The 24459-nt window shown below is 40.5% G+C and overlaps 1 protein-coding gene across 4 annotated transcripts in view; it reads right to left on the bottom strand.

Annotated features, from left to right (window-relative positions):
• Window positions 1-24459, bottom strand: part of LOC134360225 (testis-expressed protein 47) — a 67827-nt gene that overhangs the window by 10290 nt on the left and 33078 nt on the right. For all 4 annotated transcript variants that reach the window (XM_063074306.1, XM_063074305.1, XM_063074303.1 and 1 more), the window contains 3 exons: window positions 24212-24315; window positions 3936-4000; window positions 3374-3575 (listed from right to left, as the gene is read on the bottom strand). In XM_063074306.1, coding sequence (XP_062930376.1) covers window positions 3374-3575; window positions 3936-4000; window positions 24212-24265 — 321 coding nt within the window. In that variant the 5' untranslated portion in view covers window positions 24266-24315. The remainder of the gene's footprint in view (window positions 1-3373; window positions 3576-3935; window positions 4001-24211; window positions 24316-24459) is intronic.

Consider the following 24459-nt stretch of genomic DNA (forward strand, 5'->3'; position numbering starts at 1 on the left):
ATTAAGAGAATATCTGGTAACATTTTAAAAATTATATAGCTCACATGCACTTGCTTTTAATTATAAATAGTGATGATGATCAAAAATATACTTATCTAACATTTATTCCATTACATTCGACCCAAATGTGTGTTTTTATTGATGGCATCCTAACTAATCATATATTTCCCCTATTTGAGTTGTTTATTTTTCCTATCTATCCAAATCCTTGAATGATTAAAATGTCTATTTTGCTACCAGATCTCATTGGGCCATTTGGATTCTCTAACTGTATAATATTATCCACAATTTTCCACTATCAGTCGTATGATAGAGGGTTGTGGTTCTGTGGAATGCTCTCTCTCAGAAGGCAGTGGAGGATTCTCTGGATTCTTTCAAGAAAGAGTTAGATAGAGCTCTTAAAGATAGCGGAGTGAAGGGATATGGGGAGAAGGCAGGAACAGGGTACTGATTGTGGATGATCAGCCATGATCACAGTGAATGGTGGTGCTGGCTCAAAGGGCTGAATGGCCTACTCCTCCACCTATTGTCTATAGTCTATTGTCTATTATATGAATATGATTTAGAGAAACAATTTATTATCTTGTCCTCTTGAAGGGTTTCCAGCATACCTGTCTTATTTAAATTTCCTGATGTTAACACAGAAGTTAGAAATTCTAAATAGAAGGCAGCAGCCTTGTTTTTACCTGCTATGTTTTGTTTAGAACTTGCAATCAATTGACTCCTCACCAATCCCTACCTCACCGTCAAACCCGCAGACAAAGGGGGTGCTGTTGCATTGTGGCCAACTGACCTCTTCCTTGTTGAGGCCCAGCGGCAACTCTCAGACACCTCCTCTTACTTACCCCTTGGAAAGGACCAGTCAGACCAATGAATCAGACTAATATAAATACAAGCACTCAGCAGAAACAACACCCAAATGCACAATGATGATGTCACCTCGACTGCTGACGGAACGTCTGCAACCTAACCTTCAGGCTTGGCAAACAACCCAACAAACAAGTGGCCAACCCGAGCTACCAATCTTCTCTTTCATTTCTCTTCTGTATTGTTTAAATTAATTAATTAGTTATTCATTATGTAGCTTTTTGTTATGTAGGTAGATGTAAAATAAAGTATAGGTTAAAGGATCGAGGCTGCTGTACCATTCAATCATGGTTGGCTTTTTTTCCCACCTCCATTCTCCCTCCTTCTCCCTGTAGCCCTTTACTAATCAAGAACCTACCAATCTCTGCATTAAGTACACCAAATGACATGGCCTCGACAGCCCTACGTGGAACAAGCAAATCTTATTTTGCACAAATAAATCTCAGCAGCAACATTGAGATAAACGAGCAGTGTTTCAGCACATTGGTTGCAGGTTAAATGTTAGCTGGGATACTGAAATAAATCCATCGCTCCTCAAGGGATCTCATTCAATCTTGGACATTCACTTGGCCATGGAAATAGTACTTTCCCAAGCATCTCATCTGAAACATGACGCTTCCAAGTTGGCTGTAATCCTTTAGGACCATGGAGCATTTATGTAAATCTTACAAAATGAATTGAACCTACAGCATCCAATTGAAAAATATGGGTTTTGAACCAAGCTGACATGGATCCATATTGACTTTATTAATAAATAATAATATGATCTTGATGATTATTCCCCCAATACCAGACCAGGTAGAATGTAAGAACATCAGAAAGTAGGAGTAAGAGTAGGCCATTGGGCCTCTCATTCAGGCTTCACCATTCAACATCATCATGGCTGATATGCCACAGAACTCATTTCCCCTTCTGCGCCAGATCCCCAGAACTCTTAATTTCCTATCTTTCAAAAAGTTATCTACTTCTTTAAAATTCCCAATCTAACGTCCCCAACCCTCAGGGGGTACAAATTACCAGAGGTTCGCCACCCTTCACAAGCACAGCTTCCCCTGCACCTTAACTTCAAATGCCCACGTACCCACAAGAAAGGTATTAATATGGATATAAGAGTGCAGACAAAGTTACAAGGATATTGCCAGGTTTTGAAGACCTGAGATACGGAAAGATTGAATAGGTTAAGACTTTATTCCCTGGAGTGCAGGAGAATAAGGGGAGATTTTATAGAAGTATACAAAATTATGAAGGGTATAAACAGGGTGAATGCCTGCAAGCATTTTCTCCTCAGTTTGGATGGGAATAGAACTAGAGGTCATAGGTCAAGGGCAAATGGTGAAATATTTTAGGGGAATCTGAGGAGGAACCTCTTCACTCAGAGTGTGGAATGAGTTGCCAGAAGAAGTGATAGATGCAGATTCAATTGTGACATTTAAGGGAAGTTTGAAGAGGTACATGAATGAGAGGGGTATGGAGGGCTATGGTCCAGGGCCCTGGTAGATGGACTCAACAAAAGACCAGGGTGGCATAGATTAGATTCACCAAAGTACCTATTTCTAATACGGTGGTGCTTTTACTCTAAGACAACCCCTTATCCTGTAACTGTGTCTTGTCCTCCAATAATTGAAACATCACAATATCTGTCTGTCATGGTCTAATTCTGCTCCTATGTTTTATGGTCTTATGTCCCCTCAGGCGCTAATATTTTCAATACAATCAACATTTATTATCTAGATTTCAAAGAATGTGGATCTAATTTCTTTAGTTACTCATGAAATGGTTTAAGTCACGTGCAAAACAGGCTTCTGAGAAATAATTTACGTGTAGTTCTTCCAGTTACTGAGGATACATTAATGAAATCATACAAGATTGCGATGACTATGTAAAACACCTTCAGTCATTCTGCTTGGATAACTGTGAGCTTCCAGTTGCCTATTGCCTTCATCCTCCATTCTCCTCCCACACTGACCTCCCTCTTTGGCCTCCAACACTGTTTCAACGAAACCCAATGTAAGCTCAAGGAACAACATCTTATCTTCCACCCAGACATGTTGTACCCCTCAGGAGTTAATAATTAATACAATTTCAGATGACCAGCCTTTCCAGATCGCATTAGAACTGACCAATATTCCCAGCATTTTACATTTTTATTTTGTATTAATACAATTTTTCTTTCATGAACTATCAACAAATTTAATGAAAAAAATGCTGAAATGGTAAGTGTAATTTTAACATGCTCCATTGATTTCCATAGCAGCACAGACAATACATGGCAGCTGTTCATGAGATTTTCACGTAGCAATACAATGGAACAGTTCTCGCTGAACATTATAATGGATGACAATAGTATAGAACAGAAAAAATATTAGACAAAAAGCAAAATATTTTTTTAGTTAGGCTGAGGGATGGTACAGAAGATTAAAAAAGGAGAAGTTTCTGATGTATTTAATATTTAAAAACTAGCCAACTGAAGCCAAATTTTAAAACAAATTTCATGTCAAATGGATACCTTGTATACTTTCTGTATCCATAGTCCAAGTTTAAGAAGCAAAGTGAGGCTTTCACTGATGATCTTTTCTATTGGCTCCCTTCGCAAATTATCATCCAGTCGTTTTGCCAAGACATTCACAATTTTATACTCCCACTGCTGGAACAGTCTGCTGGGAACATTGTGAGACATCACCAGGACTTTGGACTCCAAAAGCAAAGTTCTGAAACAAAAGTGCAGCAGAAACTGGTAGAACTGTTTATATTATTATTCAAAACTGAAGATGTGTAGAAGGTATATCCGACAACAACAAGTTTAAAGAAGTTAGATGCCAACAGATGCAACAGGAACTGCCAAGTGTTATATTGAATATTACATCCCATTCAATACTTTTCAAGCAAGCACACTTAAACTATTTACATGTTGAATATTTAAGCTGTTTCCACAAACTAAATGTGGCAACGTTACATTATGGAAAAGCAAGCACACCAGATCTCAGCTTTTCAAAGAGTCATAATATGAACAGACGCATAGATGCAGAGAGAATAGTTTGGCCTTGCTTAAGACACACCATAACTTGTACCTTTCTTGTTGTTTCTTCATGTCGCTTAGATCCTGGATCACTGAATACAACACATCATTCGAGGACTGTGAACAAATAGGGAAGATCAGCTAAATTAATTTTGTATCTGTCTGAATGTATCTTTTTTTAAAGTGTTATATCAATGCTAGTACATTTTTGTAAATCGAATTATTCCAACTTTTCCCTGTTTTGGTGACACATCTGCCATTCAGCATTGGCCAAGGTTGCTATGGGTAACAGCAAGTGCAAAAAGAATTTTTAGGAGCATAGTGTCCATCAGGTTGTATCATGACCCCCAGTGCAATATGATTTTAAAAAAATCACATTTCATGTACAAGTTAGGTCAAACAGAAACTAAGTTTCCACAATTGTCCGAACTAGTTAAAAGAGATATTCTGCTGTAAATGTTAGCAGGATATCATGAGAGGTCACTTGCTGGTGATGCATCACGAGGCTTAGAAAGAGCTGCAGTGCTTTCGGCTCCTTTCAGCAGGGTGCAATCAGCTCAGTGCCAATTTAAAAAAGGAAGGTGTAAATGGAGCGGCCATTGTGTGATTGGATAGCATTAGAGTGGCTAGGCTTTGACTCAACATACTTAGGTGAGAACAGGCCTGAGCAAGCACAGGCAGAGCTTCTAATTAAGTTCAAGAGTAGGTAAACTTTTTGTTTCTTTTTCTGTTAGTACATAGCTAGTTTGCTGACAATGGGTCCAGATTTCATGCTATGTTCCTTGTGTGAGATGTAGGAACTCTGGGAGACCTACAGTCTCCCTGATAACTACATCTGCAAGAAGTGCACTGAGCTGCAGTTCTTTAGAGACCGTGTTAGTGAATTGGAGCTACAGCTTGATGACCTTCAACTTACACAGGAAAATTAGGAGGTAATAGATTGACTCTAAACTGTAACCGGTGATGAGGCTCTGACTGGGGACTTTCAGAGCTTTGGGGAAAGTGGAGTTACCCCTTAGTCATTCATTGGTCCCAGGGCCGCTCTGACCCAGAACGGTAGCACCTGCAAGGGTTCCTGCTCAGGATACGAGCGAAGGTCAATGGCAGATCCGGCAGGTTCAGTAACTGAACATATGACAGAGAAGGGGGATGAGCTGGGACCTCAAATGTCAACAGCTTTAGTATAGGCGGATGAACATTTGAGAAGAGAAATGGCGATTTCTTTAATTCGCCCAACGGTAGGCAATAGCAAACAGCCGTTGCAATTTGCTAAGAAAACTATGGTCAAACTCACAAAATGTATCACACAACAACAGCGTCAGGTGGATCTTCAAGTTAACTCTGAAGATGTTTCACTCGGTAGGGTTGATTCTGGCCAGCAGGGGATCCCTGACCGTCATCAAGCTACTGCTCATAAAATTAAAGTAACACAAAAGAAAATTATTGCCACTTGGAATGTAAGAACTTTATATCAAGCAGGAAGATTGGACAATCTGTTAAATGAAATGGAAAGACTAAAGATTAACATCATGGAAATTAGCGAAGTCCGTTGGATAGGTGCTGGAACATGACAGATTAGAAATAAAACGCTAGTTTATTCTTGTGGAACATCCCATACTAATGCAGTAGGAATTCTTATGGATGAAAACATGACAAAAAGAGTTTTAGGACATTGGGCAATATCAGAAAGAGTGCTCCTTGTTAGATTCAGAGGACAACCATTTGATTTAGCAATTATACAGGTATATGCACCAACAACAGATGGAACAAATGGAGATATAGATAAATTCTATGAAGAGCTTGAACAAGCAAAGAATGGATGCAAATCTCAAGATATTGCTATTGTCATGGAAGATCTAAATGCTAAAGTAGGACAAGGTGCTGATGGAAATACCATAGGAAAATTTGGACTAGGGGAAAGAAACGAAAGAGGTGAGAAATGGGTAGAATGGTGCAAGATGAATAATCAGGTCATTATGAATACCTACTTTAAAAACCATCCAAGATGCTTGTCGACCTGGAAAAATCCAGGTGATAACACGAGACATTGAATTGACTTTACTACTATAAACCAAAGATATAGAAACTCAGCGACTCAAAGCAAAATGTATCCAGGTGCAGACTGTAATAGTAACCTAACCCAATAGTATGTCATGTAAAAGTAAAACTTAAAAAACTAAAGAAGCAAAAACCTGAACAATCCCTTGACTACTTGCAATTAATTAAAGAAGAAAACTTAAGACAAAAATTTACAATTGAAGTAAGGAATAGATTTCAAAGTCTAAAAATAGAATCTGTTGAAGATGATAGCAGTCATGTAGAAATGAAATTTAACTCTCTAAAGGATGCCTTGGTAGAATCAGCAAAGTCAGTGATTCCTAAAAAAGAAAAAAGCACAAAGAATAAATGGATGACAGATGAAATCAAAAATCTAATGGAAGAAAGGAGACGGAGGAAAGCAAATCCTATGGAATATAAATCCTTCAATTAAAAAGTTAAAAGCTTATATCAAAAAGCCAAAGAAGAATGGTTAAACCAGGAATGTGAGCAAATAGGAAGAATCCCTGTTACTGATCCAAAAAGGTTACATCAACAAATCAAGAATGTCACTGGTAAAAAGCTCCTCTGTTCTTCAGGTGGATGTTTGAAAGCAAAGGATGGTACCCTTATCATGGAAAAGGATGAGATTATGAACAGATGGACTGAGTATATTCAGGAATTGTTTGAAGACGATCGAGGCAAAAAAACAGAAATTAAGAAAAACATTGAAGGTCCAAGTATTTTAAAATCTGAAGTTTGTAATGCAATAAATAAGATGAAGATAGGAAAGGCAGCAGGTCCTGATGAATTAGTAATAGAACAAATTATCGCCCTTGAAGATAATGAAATTGAAAAACTTACTGATTTAATCAATGGCATTTATGAGACTGGAATAATACCAGAAGAGATGAAAAAAATCAGTATTTATCACTCTTGCTAAGAAACCTGAAAGTGAATTACATAGGACCATAAGCTTAATGAGTCATATCACCAAGATACTTCTAAGAATTTGGATGACAAGAGCTAAAAGTAAGATACAAGCCGAAATAGGTAAAGAACAATGTGGTTTTGTGAAAGACAAAGGTACAAGAAACGCAATATTGATGTTAAGGATACTATCAGATCGAGCTATTCAAGTGCAAAAAGATTTGTCTGTTTTATCAACTACACAAAAGCATTTGATAAAGTGAAGTATAATAAGTTATTTGAAATATTACAGAAAACTCTAGATCTAGATTCGAAAGACCTCCGCCTAATCAGAAATCTGTACTGGGAACAAACTGCCGCTGTAAGAATAGATGGAGAAATGAATCAGTTTACAAAAATCAAGAGAGGCGTTAGACAAGGGAGTGTTTTCTCCCCTGATTTGTTTAATGTGTACAGTGAAACAATATTACAAAAAATAAGAGACATCTTGGGAATCAAAGTTGGCAGTGAAAACATCAATAATTTCAGATACGCAGATGACACTGTGTTAATTGCAAGTACGGAGGAAGAGCTACAAAACTTAATTGATATAACTGTTGAAAGAGCAAAAATGGGTCTATCTATCAATTGCAAAAAGACAGAATGTATGGTGATATCCGAAAAGAAGGAGAATCCTATTTGCAGGCTGAGAATAAATGGGGAAGACATAAAACAAGTACAGAACTTTTGCTACTTAGGAAGCTGGGTGACTTCAGATGGCAGGTGCGACTTGGACATCAAAAGAAGAATAGGGATAGCAAAAGACACCTTTACGAGAATGAAGGGTATACTGACCAATACTAAACTAGGCATGACAACCCGCCTCAGAGTACTGAAATGCTATGTTTATCCAGTTATGTTATATGGCTCAGAATGTTGGACAATATCTAGTAACATGAGGAAACGAATTGTAGCAGCAGAGATGTGGTTTTTGAGGAGGATGCAAAGAAGATCATGGACGAAACAAATATCTAATGAGGATGTCATGAACAGAGCAAACACAGAAAGAGGAATAATGTATGAGATCATGAAAAGGCAACGTAACTTCATTGGACATGTGATTAGGAAAAAGGAGTTAGAATTATGGGAAAGATTGAAGGGAAGAAAGCAAGAGGAAGACAAAGACAAATGATGATGGAGACAGCAGCCAGAGAATTGGAAATGAATACCAATGAATTGATCCACTTGACCCGAAAGAGGAGTGTGTGGGCCATGGCTCCTGATGATGATGATGAATAGACTGAAAATACCAGGAGGTAGTCACCCCTAAATTTCAGGAGGCTGGTACCAAGGTGACTGTAAGGAGAGGGAAAGCCAGTGCAGAATACCCCATGGCTGTTCCCCTCGATAATAAATATACCACTTTGGACACTGTTGGGGGGGGTGGGGGAACAACCTTCCAGGGGAAGCTGCAGTGACCAGGTCTCTAGGACCGAGTCTGGCTCTATGGCTTTGAAAGGAAGCAGGGAGGGAGAAAAGGAGTGCAGTAGTAGAGTCCATAATTAGAAGAGCAGAAAGCAGATTCTGTAGATGTAAAAGAGACACCCAGATGGTATGTTGCCTCTGAGGTGCGAGGTTCAGGGATGTCTCAGACTGGGTCCATGGCATTCTAAAGAGGGAATGTGAACTGCTGGAATTCATGGTACATATTGGTACCAACCACTTGCGTAGGAAAAGGGAGGAGGTCCTGAAGAGAGAACATAGGGAGTTAGGTAGAAAGCTGAAAAGCAGGACCTCCAAGGTAGTAATCTCTGTGCAACATACCAGTGAGGGCAAGAATAATTCGGCAGATGACTGTGTGGCTGAAGAATTGGTGCAGGGGGCAGGGTTTCAGATTTCTGGAGCATTGGGATCGCTTATGGGGAAGTTATGGCCTGTGCAAAAAGAACAGGTTGCACCTGAGCCCAAAGGGGGACCAATATCTTGCGGGCAGGTTTGTTAGAGCCATGGGGGAGGGTTTAAACTAATTTGGTAGGGGGTTGGGAACCAGAGTGATAGGGCTGAGGATAGGGCAGTTGGTTTACAAATGGTATGTAGTAAGACTGTGAGGAGGAATAGGCAGAAAGTAGGGCAACATTGAGATGAGTTAAAGTGTAATGGGGGACAAAATCAAAAAGGGTGATGAATACAGGATTGACGGTCCAGTATTTAAATGCACACGGTATATCGAATAGATGATCTTGTAGCACAGTTAGAGATAGGCAAGTGTGACGTTGTGGGCATCTCTGACTTGTGGGTGAAAGAAGATCATAGTATGGAGCGTAACATCCAAGGATAAATATTGTATTGAAATGACAGGCAGGTAAGCAGGTGGTGGGGTAACTCTGTTGGTAAAAAATGAAATCAAATCTTAGAAAGAGGTGACATTGGATCAGAAGATGTTAAATCCTTTTGGGTAGAGTTAAGAAACTGTGGGCTACAAATTACAATGGGAGATAGAAAAAGAATGTAAAAAGGGCAATGCTGTGGTAATCATCGGGGATTTTAATATGCAGGTAGATTGGGAAAATCGGTTGGTGTTGGATTCCAAGAAAGGGAATTTGTAGAATGCGAGATGGTTTTTTATAGCAGCTTGTGGTTTGAGCCCATTAGGGGAACAGCAGTTGTGAATTGGGTATTATGTGATGACCCAGATGTGATTAGGGAGCTTAAGGTAACGGAACCCTTGTGAGACAGTGATCATACTTTGATAGAATTCATTCTCCAGTTTGAGAAGGAAGCTAAGATCGGATGTGTCAGTATTACAGTGGTAGACAAGTCATCTAGACCGGAGCTGAAGAGTTTGTGGAGACATTAGTAATGACCTCTCAACAATCACTAGATTCTGGAATGCTTCCAGAGAACTGGAAAATTACAAATGTCACTCCACTCTTCAAAAAGGGAGAGAGGAAGAAGAAAATAAATTATAGGCAGTCTGACTTCTGACTTCAGTCTGACTTCAGGTAATTGAAGTCTGACCAGTGGTTGGAAAGACATTGGATGAGGTTTTGGGATACTTGGAGGCACACGATAAAATAGACAAAATCAGTGTGGTTTTCTAAAGGAGAAATCTTGCCTCACAAATCTGTTGGAATCCTTTGAGGAAAAAATAAGCAAGATAGACTAAGGAGAGTCAGTGGATGTTGCTTATTTGTATTTTCAGAAAGCCTTTGATTAGGTGCCACCTATGAGGCGCTTAACAAGATAAGACCCCTGGTATTACAGAAAAGATATTAGCATGGATAGAAGATTGGCTGACTGGCAGGAGGCAAAGAGTGGGAATAAATGGGACCTTTTCTGGTTGGCTGCCGGTGACCAGTGGTGTGCTCCAACCTGGTGTTAGGCCTGTTTCTTTTCGTGTTATGTGAAGCAACAATGGCTTTGTGGCCAAGTCTGTGGACAATTCAAAGATAAGTAGAGAGGCAGGTACTGTTGAGGAAGCAAGGTGTCTGCAGAAGGACTTAGACAGATTTGAGGAACGGGTGAAGAAGTGGCAGATGGGATATAGTGCAGGTAAGTGCATGGGTCATGGACTTTGACAGAATGAATAAAGACATGAACCATTTTCTAAATGGGGAGAAAAGACATAAATTAGAAGTGCAAAGGGAGTTGGGAGACTTCGTGCAGGATTCCCTAAAAGTTAACTTGCAGGTTATGTTGGTAGTAAGGAAGGCAAGTACAATTTTAACATTCATTTCAAGAGAATTAGGATACAAAAGGAATCCCTAAAAGTTGATTTGCAGGTTGAGTCAGTCATAAGGAAGTAAATGCAATGTTAACATTAATTTCGAGAGGACTAGGATACAAAAGCAAGGATGTAATGCTGAGGCTTTAGAAGGCATTGGTCACACTGCACTTGGAGCTGTGAGCAGTTTTGGAATCCTAAGAAAGGATGTGCTGTCAGTACAGAGGGTCCAGAGGAGGTTGACAAGAATGATCCTAGGGATGAAAGCATCAACCTATGACAAGCTTTTGGTGGCTTTGGGCCTGTACTCACTGGAGTTTATAAGAATGAGGGAGGACCTCATTGAAATTCATTGAATATTGAAAGACCTAGAAGGTGAAGAGGGTGTTTCCTGTAGTGGGTGAGTCTAGGACCAGAGGGCACAGCCTCAGAATAGAGGGATGTACATTTAGAACAGAGATGAGCAAACAATCTCATTAACCAGATGTGGTAAATCTGTGGAATTCTTTACCACAAACAGCTGTGTAGGCTAATTCATTGGGTATACTTAGGATGGGAGTTGATAGGTTCTTGATTGATCAGGGTGTCAAAGGTTACAGGGAGAAGGTAGGAGAATGGGGTCGAGAGGGATAATAAATCAGCCATGAATAATGACAGGGAGGACTCGATGGGTCAAATAGCCTAATTTTACTCCAATATCTCATGATCTTGTGTGCTTATTCACAAAAAAGGGGTCATGCTCACAGAATAAAATAGCTGTTCTTCAGAATATTATAATGTACTGAACTTATTAGTCCAAAACAAAACCAAATATGTAATCACAATATACACTTGGGGCTGCTGGAACCAAACCCATAGAGTTAGGCTCTGCTTCTACACTACATTCAAAGCAGCTCCTTTTCAACAGATGCCAACATGGATTGAATTGTAATTGGCTAGCTTCAATTAATGCTTGCCATCCTGAACAATAGAGGGCCTACATCAGTGCTAATTTGAATCAGTGTTAGCACTGACTAGTCGCTACAAATGAATCATGACAAATCTCCCATGTGTCCTCTTCAAACTCGGGTTACAGGATATTCGCACATTGCAAATGCTGTCCCTGTTTTCCAGTTCTTTCCAATTTCAGTTTTTTTTTTGTTGTTGTCCTAACTTTTGTGATTAGAAGTTACTTATTTCCAAAACATTTAAAGTGGAGTGCTGGAAATAAATCTTTCAAGACTCGGTTTGCGGGAGATCGGTTGGAAGCATTGCCAAATTCAGCCAACTGTGCAACTTCCACTGTGCAAAAGTTGATGATTCTACTATAAAAATAACCACACTGAAATACACATGGTTACATGCTAAGAAGTTCAATGATTAACACTGAATACTATGAAGGTCAACCTTTTTGATGAGCAGTTTTAACTCAAAGGTGAGTGGATTAAAGCAAATTGTGTTTGAGCATTTACTCTCATCACCCTCTAAAACAGTGAGGTACTTATAAAAATAGAAATTAACTTACTTATTGCAGATTATATTGTAGAGTTTTATATGATGATTTCTAGACCAAGAATAGGCTAAATTAAATGGAAAACATTGAAAGGAATGTGATGAAGTCTCCCAGTACAAGGGTTTGGCTGGTATCAGAAATGGAAAAATCCACTCTCAAACCAGGACAAGCAACTTCTTCAGCTGAAGCCAAGATGCATTTTTTTTAAACCAGGGCAGCTCTAATCTATATTGGCCTTATGCCAGTAAGTGTTTAACATTCCTCAATAACAACCGTTCATGAACAGTGGGTGTAAAGGCAATACTCTGAGTAAACAGGTTATATTTTGCATGAAATTAATGGGTAGCATCACATTTTCACATTGGAACATTGCATAAATATAGGCTGAACTATGCAATTTGTACCAGGCAAACCATTTTATCTTACCATAGAATAGTCCAACCTAAATATTAGCCCTTCTAATATTAACTCAAAAGAACTGTACAGATCCCAAGGACAGCTAGGTAGCGTGTTCACAAAGAGGTCCTGTTGTGCTTGACCTGGGCTATACGAGTATACAGGGCAAGATGAGTCAACTCTGTAAAATAAACTGGCAACAGAAATAGTCCCACCAGGGTATACCAAGCAGACCAGGATGCAGATTGGGCAAAAGGAACAACAATAAACCTGTGTGCAAAGCCAAATCTATGGTTTCCAGCACTGAGGTTGCCATCCTATTCATTCTTATTTGAGGAAGTCTCTCATGGGAAAATGAGAGACAGATACAAAACTGGTTTTCCTTTAAATTTCTATTCCGACCCTGAGAGAGGTTGCTGAAGAGATAACAGATGCATTGGTCCTGATTTTTCAAGAATCACTCGATTTTCGCATGGTCCCACAGGGCTGGAAGATTGCAAATGTCACTCCACTCTTTAAGAAGGGAGGAAAGCAAAAGAAAGGATACTATAGGCCAGTTAGCCTGACCTCAGTGGTTGGGAAAGTGTTGCAGTCTATTGTTAAGGATGAAGTTTTGAGGTACTTGTAGACTAATGATAAAATAAGACAAAGTCAGCATGGTTTCTTTCAAGGGAAATCTTGCCTGACAAATCTGTCAGAAGCAGGCTTGGCAAAGGAGAGTCAGTGGATGTCATTTACTTGGATTTTCAGAAGGCGTTTGATAAGGTGTCACACTTGAGGCTGCTTAACAAGATAAAATCCTGTGGCGTTACAGGGTAGCAGAATGGCTGACATGAGGGAGGCAGCCGGAAAGTAGTAAATCTGTGGAATGCTCTGCCACAGACTGCAGTGGAGGCCAAGTCTGTGCATATGTTTAAGGTGGAAGTTGATCGTTTTCTGATCAGTCAGGGCATCAAAGGAAATGGCAGGAAGGCAAGTGCATGAGGTTGAGTGGGATCCAGGATCAGCCATGATGGAATGGCAGAGCAAACTCGATGGGCTGAATGGTCTAATTCTGCTCCTATGTCTTATGATCTAAGAGGGAAGCACAGTTCCAAACTGCAGTGAGCCAATTTCTTTGCAACCCCTTACAAGATACAATCTACTACATCTAATTATTTCTTATTTTGCAACAGTTGAATACATTGTAATGTAAAATCTCCAAAATTTCACAATAACCTGCTCAGCTTTGCTTTATCAGTGGATTCCATTCTCTTAATTTGTAACTTTAAAGTGGCCACTTTCACTTAGTTAGCTCTTTCTTCGACTTTGCTTTTTGACAAAATCATGTCCTCCATTTCATTCCCAACCTACAGACAAGTGGAAACACAAAGGACAGATTGAGTCACCTTCCTCTGTAGGCTCACCGGCTACAGACAACAGCAAGTGTATTCTTCTTCTTCATGTGCCTTGCACGTTACACGCTTGGGTGATGGTGGCTCTCCAAGTCAAACGATCCCATGCAGCGTCAATGATATCTCGCACACTTAGATCTGTTAGTTCTTTCACAGTGTCCATATATTTTCTTCTTTGCCTTCCTCATCTGCGTTTCCCAGGCATACGGCCTTGTAACGTAAGGCATTCTATTCCTCCCTTTCTGATGACATGGCCCAGGAATTTAAGTTTCCTCTCATTTAATGTTCTCATTAAAGATCTTTTTGTATGGGCACGTTGGAGTACTGTCTCATTAGCTACCCTATCTCTATATGATATTTTCAAGAAACCACATTCATGTTGCTTCTAAGTTTCTTTGGAGTTCTGGTGTTATAGTCCATGTTTCTGAAGCGTACAGCAAGATCGACCAGATGCAACATTTTAGTAACCTCAGCCTTGTTGTCATAGAAATGTGTCTGTTGGTAAAAATGGGTTTCATTTTTTGGAAGTTGGTTTTGGCAATGGCAATTCTTCTTTTTATTTCTACTTTACTTCTAGCATCTTGCAATAAGCAAGGGTATAAGGGTGCTGATTCTCATGAGCATGAACACACTGTCCCCTCTCATGGGAAATGCTGTCATCCCAAGAAAGGGAGCGGTATGTTATGCTCAAGGGGATCGGCAGCAAACCACAGGGATGGAACTCCAGCAATCCTGGAGTGTGTGACACTGGTATCCAAAGCAAGGTTCTGCTTACTCAGGAGGCTAAAGAAATGTGGCATTTCAATGCACCATGAAAAGCATTCTCTCTGGATTCATAATGGCTTGGTATGGCAACTGTTCTGCCCAAGACTACAAGAAATTGTGGACACATCTCAGCACATCACAGAAAATAACCTCCCTTTGAAGGACTGTCTACATTTCTCACTGCCTCAGTAAAGCATCCAGCACAATCATGGACACCACTCACCCTGAGCATTCTCTCTTCTCCCCTCTTCCATCAGGCAGAAGCTACAAGAGCCTGAAGGCGTGTACCACCAGGTTCAAGGTCAGCTTCTATCCACTCTAACAAGTTTCCGATTACGACTTATTGATCACATGTACATTGAAACATACTGTGACAAGCGCCAGTTATGCTAACAACCAACACATTAAAGTGGGAGGTTAACGGTGTCAGTGAACACTCCAGCCAGTTGATCAGCACATGACCTTAGTACTGGCCAGGTACCCTGTCTGGGCCAGATGCTCTCCGTGAGTTCTGTTGTGTATTTAATATTTCACTATATTTGAATAACATTGTAAATATATTGTTTGATTAAGCATTCTTTGTTGTTTACATAATGCATTGCGGATTATATGTCAAAGTACGTAAAGGGCGTACATCAGTGTGCTGCCACATCTTACACGTGCTCCTCGTTTAAAGTAAAAAAACAAAACTAAGGCTTGCATCTCTCAGCTCTCTTGTTTTCTTTGCAATCCTGGACCCCTTGTAATTAACTTTGTCGCCAAACCTGAATGCCACTGACCTGGCCCTCCGCAGGCTGCAGATCTCTAGGTTCATCCAAGGCTTCTGTTTGGGGAAGACTTTGAATTAGTTTGTGGAGCCGCACTGAGTCACGATTGCTTTTATTAAGTCTGTGAACACAGTGGTGCGTTCACTCAGATCATATGGTGAGCACTTGAAGATGGCCCAATCCACTGACTCAAAGCCATCTTGAAGCCACTCCTCTGCCTCCCATGACCACCACTTTGTAGTCGTAATATTTCCAGCCTTGTTCTTTCGCCACTGCCTGTAAGTGGGCAGGAGGACAACAAGTGATCAGATTTCCCAAAATGGCATCTAGGCATGGAACAGTATATCGAGAATCCCTCAGGTCTTACCAACATATCCGTCACGTCTAGAGTGAGCCCTGTCTCTGTGAAACACAGAAAGCAGCAATTCCTCATTCATGATTTAATGTTAGCTCTTGGGCCACATTCAGAACTGGTATTAGCCTCAAATCTAAATATAATGTCAGTTCAGTCCAATGACCTTGGCTCTACAAAACAAATTAAATCAAAACCATTGAGACATGCAGTAGACTTTACAGCACCTCTTTCAATATACCAAATCATTGCCAGGGACTCTTTCTCATTATTCATTGTCAAAGTGACTTCCAATCTGCTTGCTTAGGCTTTGTGAATTTAAAGTGAACAAAGATTCCTTCGAGAACAAAGCTGGGGAAATTATCAACACAAGAGGTGCTGCAGATGCTGGAAATCCAGAGTAACACACACAAGATGTTGGAGGAAATCAGGAGGCCAGGCAGCATCTATGGAAAGGAATCAACAGTTAACATTTCGGGCCAAGGTGCTTCAGCAGGATATAAATCATTATAGGGACCATGGAACTGGCAAGGAATTTCATTTTGCCTCACTTCTTACAGTTGAAGGTGATACAAACCCTTTGTTAATGCTAAAAATTAAAGTGGAGAAATTAAATATCATTTAAAGAAACAGAATTAAGCAGAATAATGGCACTGGAGTCTAGGGCCAAACTGGAGTCTTAATATAAGGAAAAAACCTGCTTAAGAATGAGCAACAGTCACAACACGCTGGAGGAACTCAGCAGGTCGGGCAGCATCCGTGGAAACGATGAGTCGACGTTTCGGGCCAGAACCCTTCGTCAGGACTGAAGAGGGAAAGGGCAGAGGCCCTATAAAGAAGGTGGGGGGAGGGTTGGAAGGAGAAGGCTGGTAGGTTCAGTTGAAAAACCAGTAATTTGAAAGACAAAGAGGTGGGGGAGGGGAAGCAGGGAGGCGATAGGAGGAAAACAATGGGTAGTAGAAGGAGGCGGAACCATGAGGGAGGTGATAGGCAGCTGGGGGAGGGGGCAGAGTGAAATAGGGATAGAGGAAAGGAGGGGGAGGGAATTACTGGAAGTTGGAGAATTCTATGTTCATACCAAGGGGCTGGAGACTACCTAGACGGTATATGAGGTGTTGCTCCTCCAACCTGAGTTTAGCCTCATCATGGTAGTATGGACATATCTGAATGGGAATGAGAAGCAGAGTTGAAGTGGGTGGCTCCCGGGAGATCCTGTCTGTTGTGGCGGACGGAGTGGAGGTGCTCGACGAAGCGGTCCCCCAATCTGCGTCGGGTTTCACCGATGTAGAGGAGGCCGCACCGGGAGCACCGGATGCAATAGATGACCCCAACAGACTCACAACTGAAGTGTTGCCTCACCTGGAAGGACTGTTTGGGGCCCTGAATGGTGGCAAGAGAGGAGGTGTAGGGACAGGTGTAGCACTTATGCTTACAGGGATAAGGCTTACAGGCTTAAGAATAAATCAGAGAAGAAATTCAGGGTGTGTTTAATGCCTTCTTGGAAAATTGTGACGTCTCATTGACTCCTGGGAGTATTTGTTGTACGACTTCTAGAAATAAGGAAGGAACATCCAGGGAGTTACATTCATACATTAGCAGCATATTAAAGCTCAGAATTTACAGTAGAAGCATGCCTTCTACTGAATTACTCACCCACATACCCCATGCGGTCCCATCCATAGTGCGCTACAGTAGTGTAGTGGTTAGCATGACAGTATTACAGCTCAGAGCATCAGATTTTGGAGTTCAATTCCAGCACCATCTGTAAGGAGCTTGTACGTTCTTCCCGTGACCATGTGGGTTTTCTCAGTGTGCTCCGGTTTCCTCCTCAGTACAAAGACGCACCAGTTTGTAGATTAGTTAGTCATTGTAAATTGTCATGTGATTATGCTAGGGTTAAACAGGTGGTTTGTTGGGTGGTGCAGCTATTGGGCCAAAAGGGCCTTATCCACACTGTATCTCTAAGTAAAATTAAATAAAAATAAAATCTGGCCTTTTGGTGGAAAAGTCCATGGTTCATAACTTGACTATATTAGCCGGATCAAATCCACAAAATCAAAGAGGAAATAAGTCATTCTTGATTCCAAAGACCTGTTTAAGAAAAGCAACTTCCCTGGAAAATTGTGCTAATTCATTTGCAAGGAACTACAAATAATCTGTGAGCAAAACCTTTCTTTAACATAATATTGCTACAATAAAATTCAATGCTTTTCCTTAAAAATATAGAAGCTATTACTTGTTCAGACCTGTGATAGCTCCACATATTATTTGGATTATACTTACTTTACGAGGATGCTACTCTGTCAGAGGCGTCAATTGTCAAAGAAGCATTAATCTGAAGATTTCACAAGTGAATGTTAAAATATCTCTTGGTAATTCTTAACTATGAGCAAGACAGATTTCCCACTGTATCACCCTAAATCTATCCCACACCAAATAGCAGTCAAAAGTGCCTAATTGCTTATTTAACTTGATGTGGAATCTTGCCATGTCAGGTAGGTTGTTTCATTTGTCCATGCTACGACTCTTAAAACACTTTTTTTTTAAAAAAAGGAAAATACAAAGTGATGCTCTTTAGGAGGTTCTGAGGCCCTGAGAAATGTTATCTATGTAAATACAAGACTGGTTGTTCCTCTTTTTACTTCCTATTTCTTTCAACCCTCCTTTAATCTACTTCCCTTTTTATTTAGCTTTATGTACATGAATTGCCAGGTTGTATATTGTAGAGTTAGTTCTAGCTTAGATATGCGTCACTCCATGTGTGACTGATGTGCGAAGCTGGTGCTTTCCCCAAGTGGATCTTACTTCCAAAGAACATGCTGAAAAAGCACCTCTAAATATTAAGATGCCATTCAAAAGCCCGTGAGAAAAATGTGGCTAGCAGTCAGAGTGATCAACGGTGATCACCATTTCTCCATTTCTGTCTGCCAATGTTAACAAAGGCATGAATACAACAGATTTTTCAGATGCTGGAAGTCTCGAGCAGCATACAAAAAATGCTGAAGGAAGCATCGGTGGGGGGAAGTAAACAAAAAGGAAGGGGTCAGATGCCAAAATGAGAAGACGTGGGGAGGAGGAGGAGTACAAGCAGGTGATAGGTGAGACCAGGTGAGGGGAAAGATGGGTGGGTGGGAGGGAGATGAGTTTGAAGTAAGACGCTGGGAGGGGATAGGTGGAAGAAGTAATAGGCTGCAGAAGGAAGAATTTAATAGGGGAGGTCAGTAGACCATGGAAAAAAGAGAAGGAGGAGGGGAATCAAAAGGAGGTGATGGGCAGGTGAGAAGAGAAGGGGTAGAGGGGAACCAGAATGGGGAATGGAAGAAGAGAGAAGGGGGGGAAAAGAAATTACCAGAAGTTAGAGAAATCGCTGTTCATGCCATCCGGTCGGAAGCTACCCAAACAGAATATGAAGTGATACTCCTCCAGCCAGAGTATAGCCTCATTGTGCAGTATAGGAGGCCATGGACTGACATGTCAGAATGGGAATGGGAAGTAGGTCTGAAATGGTTGGCCACCAGGAGATCTTGTCTTTTGCAGCTCACACAGCAAAGGTGCTCGGTACAGTAGTCCCCAGATATGTGTCGGGTCTTAGCAATATAGAGGAGGCCATGCTGAGAGCACAGGGTACACTAGATGACCCGAACAGACTCTCGAGTGAAGTGTCACCTCACCTGAATGCTGGTGTGGGAGGAGATGCAGGAACAAGTGCAGCACTTGTTATGCATGCAGGAATAAGTGCCATGAGGGAGATCATTGTGAAGGGATGAGCGAATAAGAGAATTCTGTGGAGAAAAGTGGAATGTACGGAAAGCTGGGGGGGGGGTGGTAAAGAAAAATGTGCTGGTGACTGGATCTCATTGAAGATAGTAGACATTACAGAGAAAGTTATGCTAGATATAGAGGCTCATGGGGCAGTAGGTAAGCACAAGGGGAACCTTATCCCTCTGGTCATAGCAGAAGGATGGGGTGTGGAAAACTGTGCAGAAAATCGAGGAGAAGCATCATCAATGGTGGTGGAAGAGAAAACCTATTCTTTGAAAAAAAGAGGACATCTCAGATTAGACCACTCCAATTAGATTCCTCCTTCTTCTTTAGTCTTTACCTCTTCCATTCATTCCCTCTTGGCTTCCTACTTCATCCCCTTTTCCACGCATCCTTCTCCTCACCAAGTCTCATCCATTACCTACCAGCTTCCCCTTCCCCCACCTTCTTATTCTGGCTTCTCCCTTCTTCCTTTCTAGTCCTGATGAAGGGTCTTGGGTTGAAACGTCGCCTGTTTATTCCCTTTCATAGATGCGGCCTGACTTGCCAAGTTCCTCCAGCATTTTGTGCACAATGGTAACCAAGAAATGATTTTTCAGTACAGGAAGTCTTACAGAATGACATTACTTTTCTTATATTAACAAATGACTCAATGGGAGAAAAATGTGATCCAGCAGGTTCACAAAATGTCATGAGAGAAACGATAAGGTGCAAGCAGCTCACAAGACAAAGGGGAAAATTTTGAACTAGGTGGAGGCGAACAATATGAAATGAGAACCTTGAAGGTCAAAGCCCATGAAGCAAAATAAATACTCTTCTAAAATAGCCAACAGACCTAATTCTAGTTATGCGATGGAGTGTCTTTCTATTCATAGAACTTGTTTTGGGAAAATAAACGTTTCTCAATACTTGGGAACCAATTGAAGTAGAAGGAATGTTGGTCTTAAACATCCTTCTTATGATTGCAAGATCCTGGTGGACATCGGTAATGCAAAGAACTGTAAGTCCAGTCCATTGGATCATTGGCGAGACTGACGGCGGGGGAGCTGTGTGGCCTCGAACGTTGCACAGACCAGGCTCTCATGTCGCAGTGCTGCCTGGTACAGCCTGGGGAGGAGGCGCCGGAGGTGGTGCGGAAGAGATCAGTAACGTGGCAGGTGGGCTGGAATCCTTGCTGCGTTCCAGCAGGTCAGCTCTCCTGTCGAGTCTGCTCTCTAGTGTTTGCTCGCTGGAAGACAAGCTTTACTGTCTCTTTCTGTGGATGTGGGACATGAGGAACTGCTGCGTGCTTGTCTTGCAGGAACATGGTTCCAAGACAACATCTCATGCACCATTAATCTTCAGGCCAGGCCACTCTGGGATTTGTGCTAAATTTTTTTTGTGACTGTGTGTGCTATTCTAACATATGTACTGTCTGCTGTATTTGACTGTATGTACTATGTTTGGCACCTTAGCTACTGAGGAACACTGTTTCATTTAGCTGTATACATGTGTACGGTTGATCTCGAATTTGAACTTGATTGGAAGTTCTCAGGTTATAATAACCACAAGTAATACATTATGCATCTGTCAGACCCTAATTATCTTACTGGCAATGGAACATACTTGCAATTAACACAGTGTCATCCACATATCTGAAATTATTGATGTATTATCCGCCAACTTTGATTCCCAAGATGTCTCTTATTTTTTGTAATATTGTTTCACTGTACACATTAAACAAATCAGGGGAGAAAACACACTCTTGTCTAACGCCTCTCTTGATTCTCGTAAACTGACTTACTTCTCCACCTATTCTTACAGCGGCAGTTTGTTCCCAGTACAGATTTCTGATTAGGCAGAGGTCTTTCGAATCTAGATCTAGAGTTTCCTGTAATATTTCAAATAACTTCACTTTATCAAATACTTTTGTGTAGTTGATCAAACAAACAAATCTTTTTGCACTTGAACAGCTCGTTCTCATAGTATCCTTAACATCAATATCACGTTTCTTGTGCCTTTGTCTTTCACAAAACCACATTGTTCTTTACCTATGCAAACACAAGGAAATCTGCAGATGCTGGAATTTCAAGCAATACACATCAAAGTTGCTGGTGAACGCAGCAGGCCAGGCAGCATCTCTAGGAAGAGGTACATTCGACGTTGCAGGCCAAGACCCTTCGTCAGGACCAACTGAAAGAAGAGCTAGTAAGGGAGTCTTACTAGCTCTTAGAAATCTCTTACTAGCTCTTCTTTCAGTTGGTCCTGACGAAGGGTCTCGGCCCAAAACGTCGAATGTACCTCTTCCTATAGATGCTGCCTGGCCTGCTGCGTTCACCAGCAACCTTTATGTGTGTTGCTTGTTCTTTACCTATCCCAGCTTGTATCTTACTTTTAGCTCTTGTCATCAAAATTTTTAGAAGTATCTTAGTGAAATGACTCATCAGACTTATGGTCCTATGTAATTCACTTTCTATTGCTGCAGGCTTCTTAGGAAGAGTGATAAATACTGATTTTTTTTCATCTCTTCTGGTATTATCCCAGTCTCATAAATGCCATTGATTAAATCAGTAATTTTTTCAATTCCATAATCTTCAAGGGCGATAATTTGTTCTATTACTAATTCATCAGGACCTACTGCCTTTCCTTCCTTCATCTTATTTATTGCATTACGAACTTCAGTAGTTCCACCAGACACAGCTCTCTGCTACCGTTGTTTCAATATTCTTAGCTTCATACAAACTTCAGCCTTTTCCTAGGTTGTCATAGGGCTAAGTTTCACACGTACTGACGTTGATCCTTTGTCTTCAGTTAATAGTTTTTATATTTCCAAAAACACTGCGGATAGTTACTTTGTAATCACAGTGGATTTTATGGGTGCCAAAGCTTCCACATGCCCTCAATCCACTCGGTGCCCTTCACAATGGTGTTCTTATTGAATGTGGTTGTACCCAGAGCAAAGAGCTTGAAATCAAAGTTAATATTTGTCCATTTTCATAATGCAACACAATATGAGGTTTTTTCAATTGTATGATCACATGGCATTTCCTCCACCTTTGGGCATAGATGACACTCACAAGATGAAAATGCACCAATTTACGCAGCAGCCACATAGAGACTGCCAATGGCTGAAACATGAAGAGTACTCGCATGTTTACTGGCATCCCTATTAAAATCTGTATAACCCAGAATTTTTTTATATATGAAGACAACTTTGCATAATTCCAATGTTACATTTCCTGGGGGATATTCCAGTGTTACATATCCTGCAGCATATTTATCAAATGATGAACTTTAGGATGAATTATGAACAGATTTCACAAAACTCATATGTTTTTGAAGATGCCTACTTGGCTGGTCTGACCCCAATACACTTTACACTGAGTTTCTAAAATTTTTTTGACAGCTGATATTTTGTTCAATTAGGATTATATTTCCAGGGGCATTGCAGCTATTTCAAGAAAGTTTAGTTTTCACATATTTGACAGGACTTGACATGGTGCCAAAAATAAAGGTGTGGCAGTCAATGACGCACGAGCTGTTGGTTTATGTCTGCTTCTGGAAGAGGTCAGAAGTGGCATTAAAACTCAGAAGCATTTCATGTTGCACAAGAGGTGATGGAAATAGCCAGCAGTGTATCAAAACACTCAGGAATTCTAGGGTCAATTGAAGAGAAAGAACCAGCCCGAGAATATCCAAAAAAGATAACTATACAAAATGTCTACACATCAAGAAGATATGCAAGGTATGGGAATGATAAAGATCTTCATTTAAGAAAAACCCTGAGTACTTTAACAATTTCAAAGCCATTTTATAGTTTGAGAAAGTGGCAACACTAAAGCACAAGATATTTTCCAACTACTTCTCAGCTACAAGAGCCAGCCAATGCATAAGGATTGACTAAGTGCTGGTGGAGAAGGTGAAAACTCCTTATACTCAAGCCAAATCCACTCTTTTTCTCTTGCTGGCTCAGTAAAGGAAAAATGCAGAGCTAGCGTTTGAACACCTCTCTTTGTGGTTATAACAGTACCTCAAAAATCAGCCCACATTTGCAGCAAAATCGGCGAGCAAACACCAAAGCTTTTGCTCATTCTGTGCCACTGTCATCCTTGTGGCAGTGTCTGTAAAGCTCTGTAATGTTATCTGTTTTTTTCCCCATTTTCCCAAGTACATTTATTTGGTCACCTAATTCGGCATCAAGCTAAGCAAATGAAAATGCAGTTTGAAGGCCACACTAATCTATGAAATTCTACTTTAATTGACTTATAGATCAATTCTTTACTTCCAACGCAAAGCAGTATTTTCAAGATTGCACTTCCGAGATGGATTCCGAGAGAAATTTATGAGCTTCAAATTCATTAAAATAATCACTAAAACCTATTTAACTGATACAAACTTGCATCAAGTGATTTTTATTTTAAGAAATGCTTGTGTGGATTATAAGAAAAGAAGTTTAATTAACTTGTAGAGAGATTACCGCAATCCCTAGGGAAGAGTGTACTGCTTTTTTCTACACTACTTAGGTCAGCCAACATGTCTGGTAATTAGTCCCTGAAAGGATTATGTTATGTTACACCTGCTCACATATTCAACGTACTTCATAGTGTTCATCTTTAAGTTTTTCACATTAATAGTACATTTGTTTTAATAAAGCTTCAGAAATTACTGTAATCTGTACATTGTCAAGCATTATATATATATAGATACTGCTTTTTTTTCATCTAACCATGCATGGCAGTTATTAGCCTCACCTCTACCACATGGATAACATAGTTAGGATACAGCATCAGAAGTCCTGTGATCATATCCCCTTGATGACAACGCTGGAGTTTCTGCAACAAGGTTGCATAGTATCCTGTCACAAAACACAATGAAATCTGAGATCACTTATTTCCAGAACAAGAGAAGTGTATTTTGTCTCTCTTCTATAATCCGTCTCAAAAAAAACAAATTACTGATAATGATTTACGATCCACCATTCTTGAAATGCTTTCCATAC

Source organism: Mobula hypostoma, chromosome 22, assembly GCF_963921235.1.
Source record: "Mobula hypostoma chromosome 22, sMobHyp1.1, whole genome shotgun sequence".
NCBI classification, from domain to species: domain Eukaryota; kingdom Metazoa; phylum Chordata; class Chondrichthyes; order Myliobatiformes; family Myliobatidae; genus Mobula; species Mobula hypostoma.